General features: G+C 52.6%; 1 protein-coding gene across 2 annotated transcripts in view; it reads right to left on the bottom strand.

Moving 5' to 3' along the window:
- The window catches only part of nrp1a (neuropilin 1a), a 62,027-nt gene that overhangs the window by 14,075 nt on the left and 31,339 nt on the right, over positions 1-16,613 (bottom strand). For both annotated transcript variants that reach the window (XM_080019972.1, XM_080019971.1), the window contains exons 5-8: positions 14,896-15,051; positions 12,027-12,193; positions 2,792-2,947; positions 62-206 (exon numbers count right to left, since the gene is read on the bottom strand). In XM_080019972.1, coding sequence (XP_079876098.1) covers positions 62-206; positions 2,792-2,947; positions 12,027-12,193; positions 14,896-15,051 — 624 coding nt within the window. The remainder of the gene's footprint in view (positions 1-61; positions 207-2,791; positions 2,948-12,026; positions 12,194-14,895; positions 15,052-16,613) is intronic.

Raw genomic sequence — 16,613 nt, 5'->3', positions numbered from 1 at the left:
CCTTCTGGGGGTCTCATATTTGAATCGGCGCAGCGAGGGGGTCCTCAGCCGGGGCGCTCACCTGAGATCTTACAGCCGTACACCTCGAAGCGCAGCGCGATGCCCGTCTCCCAGCTGACGGGACGGACCCGGAGGAAGCGCGTCAGGGTGGGCTTGGGCAGCCGCGTCTTGGCCACGTCCATCGGGTTGGTGTTGCCTTGGAAAACCTGGAATCACAGCAGAAAGAGAGAAAAAAGAGAATCAATTCTTTAGTGTTTGATTTGGCGGAGAAGCCGACGCCGAGCGCTCCAGAGACCTTCACCCACACCTCGCCCCCGGAAAGCAGAGCAATGGAGGCCGGGCGATGAATACAGATCACTTCCTGTCTAGAACGGTGTCGGATGGGAAGAAATCCTTTTTGATTTGAGTAATTGATTGATTCTTTTCACTGAAAACAAATGCCAGGATTGCGGTTATGGCTGAGCATCAACATTGGCTACTGTGATTTTTAATGACAACCTCCTATCAAATCGCTGTCCTCCTCTCCCCCATTTAAAGCCACACCACATGTTGCAGCACAGAACAGATGGGCGTAGCGGGTCTGCGCTCGTGAAACCCGACACGGCGCACGGTGCGTTGCGCCGACGAGCCCAGACTGACACAAGATGCTCGTCCGCTTTAACTTTCCTTTTCCTTTTACGGCGGTGGCTTGTTTGAAAGGTCAGGAGAAGTGGCTGTTTATCCCTGCTCTCCTGCGCTCCCCGGGGGTCGCTTGACAGTTTACCAGCGCCATACGAGGGGTCGGGACGGCCCACCCAGTGCAGTCCGTCAGGGTTCGTTCGGGGTAATTGAATCACACCGGTGACCTCCCGACCCTGCTCTCGCACAACACCCCCACCCCGCCTCGTCCGGAGTGGCCATGTAGATACACGGATAAACGCCGACTGATGGACTGGGCTGGTTGGAAAGCAAGGGACATAGGGGCAGTGGCCACAAATGAGAGCGGAAGAGAATGTTGGGGTTATGGGTGGGTGGTCGACTGGTGGCGGAGTTAAAATGCCCGTTGCTGTGGCTCGACCGATCCACGTTCGGGCGGACACTACAGTGGGGCTGAGCCATTAGTCCTCACTGCCTGGCTGCCTGCCTGTAACACGGTCCCTGGGCAATACCTGTCAAAACCGCACCACGGAGGGACCTACAGAGTCGTCCACTCTCTTAAATGTCACACCGAGGCTCCTCTCCGCTCCGTGCCGCTCGCTAACCGTTAAATGGCTTTCTTTCAGAGCTCTGGAGCTCGGGCTCCACAAACTGCAAGATCAGCAATTTGGCAAATGGGCGCAACTGCTCACAAAAAAAACAAAAAAAACACTTTAGAGTCGGGGAAAAAACACAGGCTTCCCTGTGGCACCTTTAACTCGCGGCTTCCTAGATGGGGACTTTTTACTTTGGAGAGGTCGTAATGGAGTCGGGTGCTGGCGTGGTGGGGTGGTACATACAGAACACACAGCACAAAAACGGGTATAGCAAAAGAAGCAAGGCCTCATGCCCGCTCCTTTATTATTTACTAGTCTTAAAGTCAAGCGGGCTCTCGGCATGACCTTCTGGACACCAGTGAGGGAAGGGCTGAGCAGGTGGGGGTTTTCCGGAGCAGCACAGATGGACAAACTGCGCTCTGTCTAATTGGGCGATCACTGACCAATCACTTAAGACGCCATCGGGGCTCTGGTCACACCCTACCACCCACCGCCCCATCCCCCCCAGCCCTAGCCTTCCCTTTTTAGGATTACCTTTCACCCTGCTCTCCCTCCGCTGCTCAAACCCAGCTGCTCAAACACTCGAGGGAAAGCTCCCATGTTTCTTCACCTCCGTCCGTCATCCCTTCAGCTCTTGTTTATTCTTCAGTCGGGCCTCCTTCTCTTTTTCGTTTTCGGGCCAGTCGGAGGGGCGTCTTGACACAAAACAGTGGCTGCATTCCATGCAAAATCCTTCCAAAGGCTACTGTAGCCGTGCCTAAGCGCCAAGGTCTTTGCAGTAAATGCCACCCTGTCACAAGGAGTTTGTGGGTTAATTACCATACCAAACAAAGTGCATAATTGCAAGTTTGAAGGCCGCGTCTCCAGCATGTTCGGCAGGGTATTCCCCCGCTTTTGTTGAGCCCAAAGGGACCGTCGAAAAAACAGACCACAATTCAAGTCAGCTGTCCGTTTTTGCCGGGACTTTATTCCGAGAGTAGCTCATCCGCAGGGTCGGTTTCTATGACGCAGTCGCTGGGCAGCCAAGACGCGCCCCGAAATATATCAAAGGTTCTGTCTTGTCCCTTTCTTCCGCAGTCTGACATCATTCTATAATTTCGCAGACGATCCGAACCAGTTGGGGACATCTTAACTTCACTCAGATCATCGTGCTACCCCGTCGGTGTTAAGGGGATAACAATTATGTTTTGGAGGTTTGAGATCAATGTTTTTTACTCCATAAATTTCAGAAAATAATGTTTTTGTTTATATTGGTGACTAAAGAAAACATGCATGTGCATGCTTGCTTTCTGACATTGGGTTTGTTGTTCAAATTCAGATCATTTAATTGTTATGTCGCCAACTCTCTCTGAATATTGTCGATCCCCATGTGATGTATGATATATCACAACACATTATTCGATGTGCATATCTAGCAAGGAGGAGATCAATCCCAGTAAGAGATCAATCAGAAACAAGCAAGAGTCCGGGGGGATTAAAGTCGGCGGACTTCAAGGGAGGAGGTAGAGGGAGAGAGCGGGGGAGGGAGGGCTGGGGAGAGGAAGAGGACGGTCTCCCACCTTCTGCTTGGATCCCTCCTTGAGCGTGATCCAGTCCTCGCCGTTGGAGCTGACGTCCACCTTGTAGGACTTGACAAAGTAGGTCCTGCTGGTCTCCTGGGAGATGGCCCCCTGGGTCCCGATGGCCGACACGAACCGTAAGAACCCGAGGTCCACCTGGGCAGGGGAGGGAGGAAGAGGAAGCGGGGGAAGCAGAATTAGGTCCAAATGGTTCATTTCCAACATTTTAAATTTAACAGACAACAGCTAGCAAGTCTGCAGATGAAGATTTGCGAGGGGCTAGCGAATAACTAAATAAACTTTGAAAAGGAATAAAACGTAATAAAATAAATATGCTGGTCAAGTTCATTAATAATTTGTTCAAAAGAAAAGAGCGCCTGACTCAAGATCACTATTAATAATGCACCGCCTAAGCCGGAGATTTTAAAAATAAAACGCCGCCGGCGGATTCACCCCTGGCCGTAGCCTCATCAGCCACCGACTGGAATTTAATAAACAGAAAGGAATAAAATGATACTCGCATTAATGAAATAGACACTGGATGACAAGTTAATATCCTGCGATGGAAGACAAGAGCTTATTGGATAAAAGTTAATGTTGAATGGACCGGAGTGTGCAATCGCATTATCAAAGTCGGCCAGGAGGAAAGAGCGATACAGATTGAATATCAACTATTGCACAATTAAAATATGCAGGGCTCGCTAAAGTAATCATGAACTGCAGAACATTACTGCGTGGGGTGGGGGCTGGGCGGTATTCTATTTTCACAAGCAGACTGCCGTGGCAGTGTCTTTCTATTGCACGCACACACCCATGCACACGCGCGCGCACACACACACACACACACACACACACACATTCCAATCCAATGTTCCACCCCCAGTCTACGTGGGACGTCAAGGTCTAAGCATCGCGCGCAAAATTGTTTTCAATTCATTTTAACCGTAATATGAGCCTTTTTTCCCCCTTTTAAATCATAGCTACCCTACTACTACAACAAGGGCTTGGCCGGGCACCTGGAACAGCGAGACCATTAGTTTGCCTCTTCTCCATGAACATACGCACGCACGCACGCACGCACGCACGCACGCACACACACAGTTATAGCTCTGGTGGCCAGCAAACAAATGTTTCCCGCCGAAACTTTGCAAAGCCCATTTAACCCCATTACATCTTCCAATCACCTGTAACAGGGTTCAAAAAAAAAAAAAGGAGGTTGTGGGATGCGTCGATGAGAATCGGAGTGCGGGCTCCCTCTGCCAGCATACTAAATAGAACAGTTAGCCTCGGCTTCACCTCCGACAGCACGGGGCTGATGCTAATGAGGAGTAATGGCGTTGCGTGCCGACCGGCTCACGGCGCAGGAAGCCCGGGCAGCTTTGAGTCGGTGATGAGAGACGAAGGCTTTGATGTCGACCCAAGATGGTCCCAGGCTCTGATGGATGACGACCAGGGCCTCAAAGAGACCGAGAGATCAATTCCAAAGGTGCTCGCGGGTGTGCGAGTGCGCGAAGCCTTTCGACAGAGAGTCTCGGTTCTGAGAGCTCCGCTTTCACGACCGGGCCTAGTCGGCCGGGGTTCCAGCGCGTTAAAAGCATAGGGGTCTTGCAGTGCCAGCTCACTAACGTCGTCTGCCAGCCATATTCTGTACGCCACACTTAATGACAGCGAGCAAAGAGCAGCGGAGGGTGGAATGCTCTGGCGGCGGCCCGGTCGCCCGGCTCAAATTCCCCATTCGGATCCAGGAGCGAAAGGAAATAAACAGATTGGAGCAATCAATGAGCCTTCGCCACAGCGTTTTCATTCTCTCGCACAAACACACTCTGATTCTCTCCATCTTCCAGAGGATTTAGAAGGGACGGGAAAGGGAGAAAAGGACACGCCGAGAGACAGAATACTTTTGTTCCCGCCTGAATGCTCTAGGGGTTTACTCGGTAAGGCCCTGATTTCTTTTAGGCCCACCAAAAGAGACAGAATCAAATTCCCCCTGCGTCAGATGTTCCAGTTTATGATTGCCGGAGCCTGGCTCCCCTCCGGTGGGAAAACAGCTGGATGTGCTCGCGCTGGATATGAATACGAATACGGGGAAAAAAAGGCATGCGCGATCATATATTAGCCCAGGCAGGTTCTAGACTAACTTCCTTCCAATCTGGACAAGCGACAGGGCCGTCTTCGCAAAGTGGCAAATTTGGTTGGAAGGACTTCGCCTTTTGGAATTGCTCTTACTCATCAGGTTTTATTAGCCGTGATGCCGGAAAGGAACCTCCCGGAGACGGATCCGGGTTAACTGGAAACACTTGTACCCATGTTGGCCAAATTTGTGCCCATCGCCTATTGGGTGGAATGAATTGAATGAAGAGCGCCAGAGTAGCACTCATCTGAGCAGCCTCGGAGTCAGGGCTCAGCGTACGGATGGAGGACGCGACGACGGGCGGAGGGGTGCAGGGAGGAAAAGACGAGAGTGGGGGGGGGGGGTGAAAAAGAGGGCAAGAGGGAAACGCGTGGAGGAGGCGAAGATGAGGCGAGAAAGGGGAGAAAGTGGAAGAGGCCGAGGAGGGGAAGGCGGAGAACGAAGAGGGGATGAGATGGGGAGATGCCGATGAGGAGGACACAGGAGGAGTAGAAGGAAAAAAAAGCCTCCGCGCCTCTGAGTTTCTACAGGCACACCGGGAAAACGGGAGAGAGAGAGAGAGAGGGAGAGAGAGACCAGAGACCAGAGAGATGGGAGAGAGAGAGACCAGAGAGAGACTAGACTAGATCAATTACATGGACACAGGGTTGATTTGATGGCCTAGCTAATAAGCCGCCCATGATTTATTAATGGAAGCTCGTTATAGGTAGGAGTGTATGTGTGTGTGTGTGTGTGTGTGTGTGTGTGTGTGTGTGTGCGCGCATGTTGGTCGGGGTACAACCTTCTCCCTCAACAGATCAAGGTCAGGCAGGTCAAGAAGGCACGGACTGCCGGCTCCACTCCCCCGCCGCAAGAGACTACACCGGAAGTAACCGGCACCAGGATAATGATGACTAGGGTCGGGCGGCGCTTGCCGCGAGGCACAGGCGGCATGAGCCAACCTGGATGAACTGATAACAGACGCGCGGGAGAGGCAGAAGCGGTGATGAATGGCTCGTCTGCCATGTCGGCGTGCGGCGCGAGCAGCTGAAAAGGCTGAATCATGCCCTAATGGTTGATGTAATCGCTGTGCAGAAGGCCGTAAAACCCCCGTCGGTCACGCCTCCGCGGTACGGTGCGACGCGACGCGAGGCTCTGCTGATGAGACAGAATCGCTTGAATGCCGCGGTGCGTGTGCTTATGCGCTCGCGCGTGCGTGTGTGTTTGTGTGTGTGTGTCTCAGACGCACATCACCATCTTGTTATTTCTTCCCCCAACCCCCCAGAAGGTGCGTTTGGACCGGTGCCCACCTGCAACCAGACAGATGACACTATATTATACTCTGCTTCACCGCCGCTGGGCGCTCGGTAACTCATATCTAGGGGGCTACACACCGCCTGCGCCGTAAACCTGCCTCGCCGGGTAAGAAATCACACGGGCGCCCCCTCCATTAACCAATGGAATGCGTCGGAGGGACTGCAATGTGTCCTTGTCTCCGGGGATTTTCTCGGTTCCAACTGCGGTCGAGGCCAAAAGTGTTTTTGCGTGGGAGCCTTTGTTTGCGCGGGGCCAAAAGTGTTTTTGCGTGGGAGCCTTTGTTTGCGCGGCCAGGTGTGTGTTTGTGTTTGCGTTTGCGTCGGCCGTGGCACTTCACCGCGGCGAGGCGGACAGATGACGGATGACTCAAAGTCGCATCACTGGGATAACGCAACAGGAAAGTGCAGAAACTAACGGAATTAATCGCGCACAGGCTTGTAACGTCAGCCTCAAGCCCCGCGGGGTGTGCGTGTGTGTGTGTGTGTGTGTGTGTGTGTGTGTGTGTGTGTGTGTGGGTGTGTGTGCCTACAAGTCATCCCTCAACCTCATGACAGTTAAGAACGTGATCATCGGGTCCATCCGTTTCTCGCTGCTCTGGTGACTCGAGATGAACCAGGAGGACACTGTAGCCAGTGCAGTTATACGGATGGCAGAGCTACTTTTAAAAAGAAGAAGCTCCTTTGTCTCCAACTTGGGACAATCTGTAACTCTGAGGAAGTTTACCGAAACACTTTCTCCGGGTAGCGATTTGTTTCTCTCTCCCCCTTGACTGCGGGTAAAAAATAGCTTCCCATCTGTGTGTGGGTTGCTGGGTGAATAACCGCATCCGGGAGAGAGGGAGGGGGTCAGCGCATTTGTTCTCTCTCACCAAAAGCAACTCGGAGCAGAAAAGTAAAGCTGAAGAGTGAAGAGGAGGTTCCAAAAGCCAAAAAGGATCCTTGTGGCACAAAGTCGCGCGGAAGACGCCCTGCGATGCTTGTGGGTTTAGAGCTTTCGGGATGGTTTATGGATCTCGAAGGATGGGTCGTCACCCAGAGGAGGTGGGGGTTTTTGGTAGAAAATGATAAATCTCGGCCCACCTGGACTTCCCATAGAACATCTGCTCATGATGTTATGATGATATAACTTACGAAGCAACAAGGTAAAGCTGCCATTGTGTGCCCGGGGATCCGAATACGAGTGAGCAAGAGGAAACCACACTGGGAATCTTGCTTACTTCTATGTTCAATCCATCATCCGCTAATTTAATTCGCAGCCTATTAGTGGAAGCTTTTGTAATTAACTCCCCTTTCATGAAGATTACATAACTCAAACGTGGCAGGACCTCCGATCGCCTCGCACGACCTTCTATTCATCACAGCCTTCACCTGATGGAATCACGCTGTATTTTTAGCCCTCCGACACCTCTTTTGGCGGCGTTAAATTATGCATGCCTCCCCATGCACCCCGCGCTCATCTATATTCCAGACGCAGAGGTGGGGGTGAGATGACCTGCGTGAGCAGGTGAGACAACAACTAAAAATAGCGGAAGCGCCCGCCCAGGGGGGGCCCCCGACGAGGGGCGAGGCGCGCCGTAGCGTCTAGGTTTCCCGTCGTTTGTCCGAGGGAGGATGTTGAGCCGTCAACGTTCAAAAAGTTTCCCTCCCTCGTGAATCATCTCGAAGGCGTTGACTCATGTGCCGAGCGTTGTCGAAACCCAGGGAAACGACGAGACGAGACGGAGTGACCTTGGTCACAGCAGCACCAGCCGATGACCGCGGCGTGACGAAGACTGACTCCCCGGCCCCCGAGGCGAAGCTCCGCAGCCGCCGTAACCCACGCTGATTAAGGCTCGGGCTTTTATTTTCAATTATTTTATCTCAGGTTGCTCGTACAAGCCCCCCCTCGTCTCATTACATCACGGCGCCTTTGCAGTTTCGATTTCCTGTCCCCGCTATTTTGGCAACCCCCGTCCGAGAGCGCCTCCGTGTCCTCGCATTGATTTTCCGATCCGGAGCGAGGCCCGACGGTCGCCCCTTGCATAGGCAGAAGCCATTGTTTCCATTTGTGTGTCATGGTGACGCTGATGATCTCACCCCCCTCCCCGAACCCCCGTCCCCCATCCCTCAAAACACAGTACATGCACACGCCCACAGCCTCCTCCACCACCACTTCAGACTTCATCAACTGAAAAGCTGCTGTTAATTACCGGTCCCTACTCTAATTACTCATCACTTGGGCATGGCAATCTGTCCTGGAACAGTGCGAGACAGAATGAGAAATACAATAGCGATGAAGAGGATTTTCTTGGACCCCGGGGCCAATTGAAAGCACATTGTAAAAAAACTCGAGTCTATGGAAGAAGCTATCGCTTTTTATTGTTTTGATTGATTCCCCCGCTTTCTTGACCACGAGAACATAGGAGATAAACCCCCTTTGCGAAAGCCAGGGCAGCGGGTTTTTTTTTCGGCGAGGAAGTCCGCAATTAGCGCTTATTTGCTTGGCCCAGCGCTGCTGGTTGTCTGAGGTAGAAAGAAAATGGCCCCCGGCCTAACGCCACTGTTATTCTAACAATGGTAAAGATCTCCATGAGGAAATTGGCTCACGGCGGGTCACGCCCCCGCGCTTTAAACTTTAATGTTAACTCGCAATAACTTCCCCCTGGTATCTCGCTTTCGCCGACTTCGCCGCGATCGCTATCGTGCGGGGGGGCGGGGGGAGATAAAGGAATTTGGTGCGTAAACAAAGACGGACATGTTTCGAGCCTTTGAATACTTTCATCCCACAAACAGGCTGAGACTCAAGCAGACACTCCCCTAGCCAGACGACAGGGGTGCCTCCCTATCGTTCCTCCTTTCTCATATTAAAAAACGCCGACAAACTGATAAGGTATCCGGCAAAAGAGACGTCTGGGGAGGGAATAAGGGGAATGGAAATTTCAGATCGTAGTGGACAATAAGATTAGGCACAGCAATAACTACTCAAACTTATAAGGACAAATAACTCCTGGCCGGCGGTAGTTTCTGTATTCCATGCGCAGAATAATACCGTGATGCGACGCTCGATAAAAAGGCTTTCAGGTATCGACGGTTGAGTTCCTTCCAAGTCAATGTGCATTATTTATGTGTAGGTGTGTGTGTGTGTGTGTGTGTGTGTGTGTGTGTGTGTGTGTGTGTGTGTGTGTGTGTGTGTGTGTGTGCATGCATGTGGCCTCGCGGGTGATCAATGGCGGCTGTCTGATAGACAAAGAGGGCTTAGGCTTCCAAGCTTTTAGTGCATCACTCAGTCGTTGTGGTGACTCTTGGCGGTGGCCGCCGGGAGTGCTCACCCCTGTCTGTCCGAGCAATCCCTCGCCCCCAGTCGGCGTCTAAGGGAGGGGGGTCAGAGATCTTCCCTTGGGGGAACCCTGTTCCTTGCAGGGGAACCTCCCCCCTAAGTGTGTCGTGCAGATGCGGGGTTGTTCGTCAGGAAACGGGGCGAGATTCCCTTCTAAGACTTCGGAGGAAGCGGCGATTAGAATGCGGACCTCCTACCTGACTCCACGCCCGTGTGGCTGAGTTGACAGGAAAGAGTGCGGCAGCAAGGAAAGCGGTAAGGCGGGTCAAAGGGGGAAAGTAGGGAGAAGGCGATAGGAGATCGAGGGACAGAGGGAAAGAGATGGATTATTTTAGGGGGGGATTATTCCATCCTCAAGCTACAAAAACCCTCGGAGGACGCCTGTCCATCGCTGCCCACATGCCATGGCTAGTTAATAACCCGGCCAACCCTGCACTCTGTGCCGAAACCGCAACGCAACAATCTAATTACCCAGAGAGGAGATCACAGTCTGAGGCATCTTGGCCTCCCTCCTCCGCCTGCATTAGAATGAGCAGCAGCATTAAAATGGATGACAAATCCGGATTATGTTCTGTGGAAGTCGAAATATGAAAAAAAAAAAAAAAAAAAAAAAAGAAGAAGAAGGAAAAGCAGAAAACCTTAGAGCAAAGGAGGATGCCCGAGAATCAAAAGGCCATCTGCCATGAATAATATAACATTCTGCCACAAACTGCAGTCAGGGAATGATCATGAAATAAATAATGAATTGATTACTATGCATCTGAAGACATGCTGAAATGATTTGTATGTGCCGCGAGGGGGGACGTGGGCTTGTTGCTGCAGAGCGCGGTGGTTATTTAATGAAAGGGGAATGAGGAATTCCACTCTTTTAATAACACTTGTGATAATTGGGCGCCTGCTTGTAGTGTGGGGCAAAAGTGCATCATGCAAAAAAAACAAAAAAAAAAACCTTGCGCAGACTTGGCTGTTTCTTGACTTTGAAAATTACCCCACTCGGGGTTTTGATCCAAGTGGAAGAATCAAAATGCCTGACGGGACATGTTTTTTCTGCAATTCAAATTTTACTGCAAACCCTCCTCACGATCAATACCACAACAGAGGGAGAGAGATCCCCGTGTCGCAACAAATCACTTTTTTTTTTTTTCACCTGTGTGTTTAGCTGACAGGGGACAAAAACACAGAGGCAGTGGAAGCAGTGTACCTCTGCGGGACCCCAACGGGCCCCCGTCACTCGTCGAGAACATAAAAAAAAAAAAAAAAAATAAAAAATCACTCCCGCACAAAAACACGCAGACAAGAACGGACACACAAACTGATTAAATTAGTCTGGAGAATCAAGCGGGGGGCCCCCAGGCTAATATTTTCATTGCAATAAAGAAGTAGCTTGCTTATGGCCCTTCCCCGAGCAAATATTTGGCTTTCGGTCAGCTCTATTATTCACCCCCCAAGGAATAAGCCGGGGCCAAACTTTTCAACGACGAAGCATGAAACCTTAAAAAAAAAAAAATGGTAAAGAAAAACAGTCTGGGCATTTACAAGGCCCAGAGGCTCCTCGAAAGTAAATCAAAACATGCCGCAACGGCATCTAGGTAGTGCAGCGGTGGTCCGGTCACAGTCCATTGTACTGTGAGTGGATTTACAGTGGAATATGGGACTTCAGCCCGTCTGGGGGGAAAACGAGTCCGTCCTTAAGTCTTGGCAGGATGTGAAGTTCCCTTTGTAGATGACCGTGCAGGTTTCCAAACAAAGTGAAATGGGTACATGTGTTTGTGTGTGGCTCGACAATTTGGCCGTTTCCCGGCGTCCCCAGAGGCAACCGCGGATGAGCTCACAGCCAGACAGACAGGAAGGGCAGTTTCTTAGGCAATAGAGGAAGAGCAAGAGCGGAGAAATTGAAACAGAGCGATGGAGCCGAGGACCCCCCCCCCCCCCCCCCGTAGATTCACTGCGCCGTTGGTATGTGAGGAGACTGACATTAATCATCACGATTTTTTCACAATTAATTTCGGACGGAATTCCCCAGATCCGAAGTGGTGGCGGGGTTCTACTGTGTCCAACTAGGGAGAAGTGGCTTCCACACATGCTGAGACTGTGAGTCACCTCCGAGAAACAAGGAGGGAGTTTGTTTAGACTCCCACATCGCTCGGGGGGGTGGGGGGGGGCAGACCATTAATTTCTGAGGCCATAAATGGTCCAATTATTATTCCAAAACAAACATCTGTATCTTCCCCGCCCAAAAAAAAAAACCTGTTAACCAACTGTCAACCACATGAGCCGTTAAATTTGATCACGCGAACGACAGCAACCGCTTGAGGTTTTCAGGGAACAGTCTAAGCGTAATTCAGGCGAAAGACCTTGAAGAGCGCGTGACTCGTCGTGCGGCCCGTTGTGGACGTGGACATTCCCACCCTCAAAGGATGGGGGCTGCCGGTACCGCCGGCGGCTGTGGGGCTTTCGAGCTCGTCGTTTGATATCAATCCAAAGCGCAAGTACCTGGATCCACTCCTTGTTGGAGTCCTCGGCCGGCGTCCAGGCGTTCTCGTAGTAGTTGAGTCTGGAGCGCTCCGGGGACCAGCTGGGGTTGTACTGGGACGAGGCGGCGATCTGGTCCGACGTTATCTCCCCCGACTCCATCCCCAAGGGGTCTGTGCAATCAAAATCTGATAGGAGGGGGCGGATAGAGATAAAAGATAAAGATAGAGACGAGAGATAGAGATGGAGACACGGGCGGGGGCATGACGTCAGCCGAGCTTTTAAAAGGGAAGCGCAGAAGCCCTGCCGCCGAAGCGTCGTACCCGGCGAGTGCTTTCAGCGTCCTCCGTATTCCGAGCTCCTCTCTGGGGGCGGCGGGGAGACGGGAGAGGACACAGCGTGACAGGGCACTCATCTCTAGTGGCCGGATTTAACTACACATCAGCGATGCCTCAGTGAATCCCATCTATTTTTCTCACGCACACGCACATGCACGCACACACTCTCTCTCTCTCTCTCTCTCGCTCTCTCTCTCGCTCTCTGTCTTTTTCTTTCCTTGTGCTTTTAACGGAAGCATGAAGGAAAGGTTCTGCATCAAGGCGTAAAAAATGTCATTCATAAAACATTGGGCTGGGCGGCTCCAAGATCACGCCTGCATGTCAAAGAAAACAAAAACAGAAACAATTATTTGGCCTTGAAGTGACTTCTCTTTGTTTTTTTATCTTGCCCTCCGACCCCTCCTTCCCCCCTCTCCACCGAACCATTTCTCCTTCAGCTCCCAGCGGACAGTTTATCTCTATAATGCACGCATCAGCCTTACGCCCGCCCCCCCGGCACTCGGTGTCCCAGGAGAGACGTTTTGTTGCGTTTAGCCGTCTTTCAGAGCCGTAGATCATTCTCAATGGCCTCGCCAAACCCACAGGAGATGGGGTTTGTGTTGTTTGTATTGACAGAGCGGCAGCCGTCTGGAGGCGTCCCAAGACTGGCCGGCCGGAGACCGGCAGGGGCCAGAACCCCTCTGACCCCCAGGAGGTTAGACACACTGACTCTGCTAGAGACTGTAAGGGGGGGGGCGAGGGAGGGAGGGAGGGCAGGGTTGACCCTTTGACCGGAGTCGTGGATGTGTACTCTGAGGTATGCGAGGGTACGCCTATCAACTGCCTATCAACCGCCGCCACAGATGGTCAACCACTGTGCGGGTTAGACACAAACCATGGGTGCTAGCGTTGCACGGGTGCCATTTGCGCATGGGAATTGCTGAAAAGCACTGAACACCTGCAGGTGTGTGTGTGTGTGTGTGTGTCTTTGCGGGGACATTTTTTGGGGGACATTTTATTTACGGCTCACAACGGCCACTCTGTTAATCATGGCCCCTTTTGTTTCTTTCACTCCATAGTGAAACGTTTAGGAAGGCTGAACCTCTTCCCCCAAAAGACAACCGTCAGAGGGTCATCAACCCGCGTTGGTATTGATAATCCGCATCAAAAGAGAGAGACAGAGAGACAGAGACAGAGAGAGGGCGAGAGAGAGAGAGAGCGCCGGTGAGGCAGAGGGAGCAGGACGGAAGACCGGCACTGTTTGCGCCGAAGCCTTATCGCCTCTCATCAGTAGCTTTCAACGAGCGCCGAAGCCCCCCCCCCCCCCCCGCCCCCTCCGCTTTCACCACGGAGGAGCGCAAAAACCCTGCGTAGATAATGCATGAGGGGATTATGAATGATTCAATCATTGCAAGCATGGAAAAAGTACCCGGAAAAACTATGAAATTTCTTCTCCCAACTCTCCTTCTTGGGCTGTGAGTGATGTAAGACCGAGCAAGGCGTCGAGAGATTGGGGGACGGGGGTATTTTCCGATGGGGTGCCTTGATATTCTGTGGTTTTACTTACATGTTGTAGGCGCTGAGTTGATTTGGTAATCTTACCTTGGGTCCGTGATTAAAGGGAGGCTAAATTAAAGGGGGTAATGACATCAACATTCATCACTGGGGCTGTTACGGTGGGGGACCGGCGTGCGTGTCCACGCACGTGTGTGTGCGTGAATCTATAATGTAAAGTGTGTTTATTTAAGGTCTATCATTATGTTTGTCTTCCCTGAGGATGAAATAAAAAACCCTTTGTAAATGATTAATAGATACGTTTAATGGTGTGAATTATTGGCCACATTAAAGAGATTTCTGTGCACGTGTGTGTGTGTGTGTGTGTGTGTGTGTGTGTGTGTGTGTGTGTGTGTGTGTGTGTGTGTGTGTGTGTGTGTGTGTGTGTGGGAATTTGGGGGGTCTGTTGTGGGGATAGATTTACCACCCCTAGTGAGGGTTGTCTTGCTTAATGAAATGTTAGTCCGAGGGCGAGGTCGGGCCACGTGACAATGATGTGTGTGTGTGTGTGTGTGTGTGTGTGTGTGAATTTGTTTGTTTGATCGGGGGGGTGTCTTGAGGAAAAGGCGGGGGGGGTGGGAAGCGACTGCCGGGGCTCCACGGCCCCAGTGCGGTAAAAGGCAGCGCTCGTAAACCGCGGGAGTTGCCCCCCGCCCGCCTCGCCCACCCTACCTCGTAATACATCCCCCCCTAACGAAGGTGTCGATTTGATAACTCCAACGCTCTGTGAACTCTGGGGAAGGAAAAAATTCTGAGACAAGACCGCGTGGGGAAAGCCGCTGCAAGACCGGCTTTGACCTTTCCTCGGAAAGGGGCGCGAGATTTCTTCTCCTTGATTACTGATTATCGCCCCTCACGCTGCCCTCGCAGCAGAGCTGCTCGGGCCGCGGGTGGCGCGTCCGACGCCGGCCGCGGACGGATACCTCCGGTTCCGACCGGCTGGGTTTGACTCTGCTCCCGCCTTGGCTCCCAGTCAATCTGAGTCCGAATCCCCCACCTCCGAGAAAGAGTAAGCTCACCCTCGGGGACGGTCCTCTCGATGACGGTGAAGTTGGCGGAGAAGCCCTCCTTGGCGATGGCACTGTCCGTGTTGATTGTCAGTGCCAGGATGCCCGTGTAGGAGATGATCCGGCCCGGCGTGTTCTGCCCGCAGTACCTCCCCACGTAGGAGCCGACTGGAGAGAGAGAGAGGACGCGGGGTTAGGGTTAAGTCACTATTTGCTTGCTTGCCCTGTAACACACGGGGCCTTAACAGCTACTGACCTCCACCTCCGCCCAACCTAACCCGACCGCTTGTGGAGGCGGGGAAATGAGTGTGTCGGGGGCAGATCGGACAAGCTCTGTTTTGGAAGCCGCATCGTGTGTGTGTTTATGTGTGTTTGCGTGTGCGTGTGTATGTGTGTACGTGTGGTGTGTGTGTGTGTGTTTGTGTGTATGTGTGTCTGGAGGGGGGGGGTTGGACGGCGTAAAGCTTGCTGACCCTCGTCACAGCGCGTGGGAAGATAAAGTTGTACATTCCACGGCCGGGTGCTCCCTAAACACAGAGTTTTTTGTTTTTGCGGCATGGCGAGGTCACCGGCTCTGTCTGTCTGTTTGTTGGCTGTAAATTCCTCGCCCCCCCCCCCCCCCCCCCCACATACACACACACACACACACACACACACACACACAAACACACACACACACACACACACACACACACACACAGCTTTTAATGCACTGCTGAGCTGAGGCGGACACAGGACACAGTTTAGGGGAAGGAGCGACCAAACTAACGAAGAGAAGCGGAGTGGGGGGTCCGAGGTCACACACTGGAGAGGCAAACCAGCAGGGGACGGGGGCGGGGGGCGAGGGTGGGTGGGGGGGGTGGGGTGGGGGGGGGTGGGGGGGTGGGGGCCACGTACGGCCGAGCAGAGCAAATCAACCTCGGGCGCTAAGACGGTAGGAGAGCAGAGGAAGAGAGGCTGGAGTGCGAAAGAAACCTAGAGATGGAAATGGAGAGTGAGAGGGAGGGAGAAGTGAGAGGGTGAGGTGTAGAGGGGGAGGAGGGGAGAGAGCGAGAGCGAGAGGGAAAAAGAGAGAGAGAGGGAGAGCTCAGTGACCTTGCCCTGTGACTGCGGTGTGGGTGATCATAAGTGGCTTAAGTGTGCGCCGCTGCGCTTGAGTGTGTGTGTGTGTGTGTGTGTGTGTGTGTGTGTGTGTGTGTGTGTGGGTGTAGGTGTGCGTGTGTTCCTGGTTCCGTCGCTGTTGTGGATGTTAAGCAGGTCTGAGGGCCGGGAGCTCAGCTTGTGATTATTAATGCTGTCATCAGTGGTAAGTGACGGGGGTCGAGCCAAGCTTGCACATGAAAGGCATGGGGGTGAGCCACGGGGAGGGGGGCGCAGGGGGCCCCTGGGCACGGGTGTGATCACTCACATTAATCTTCATAACACAGGTGCCTGCTGTATGGACGTCCATGTGTGTGTCTTCAACCAAACTAAAGGACTATAGGAACATTCCGCCTTCCAGAGAGTCTGCATAGATCCCTACCGGTGCCATGAAATTTTAAAGACCCCCAGCTATAAAACGCTGTGTCCGGCTCTATCCCCTCATCCTCCTCCTCATCCCAGCTCCCCGGGGGAGGAGTCCAGGGAAGAAGAAGCGTTCGAACGCCCAGCGAGAGGTGAGAGAGCGAGAGAGCGAGAGATAGAGGGAGAGAGAGAGAGAGAAAGAGAGAGAGAGAGAGAGAGGAGGGAGG

Source organism: Zeus faber, assembly GCF_960531495.2.
Source record: "Zeus faber genome assembly, chromosome: 19".
Lineage (NCBI taxonomy): Eukaryota > Metazoa > Chordata > Actinopteri > Zeiformes > Zeidae > Zeus > Zeus faber.
Note: the sequence above shows the minus strand (reverse complement) of the source record. Positions and strands in the feature narration are given on the sequence as shown.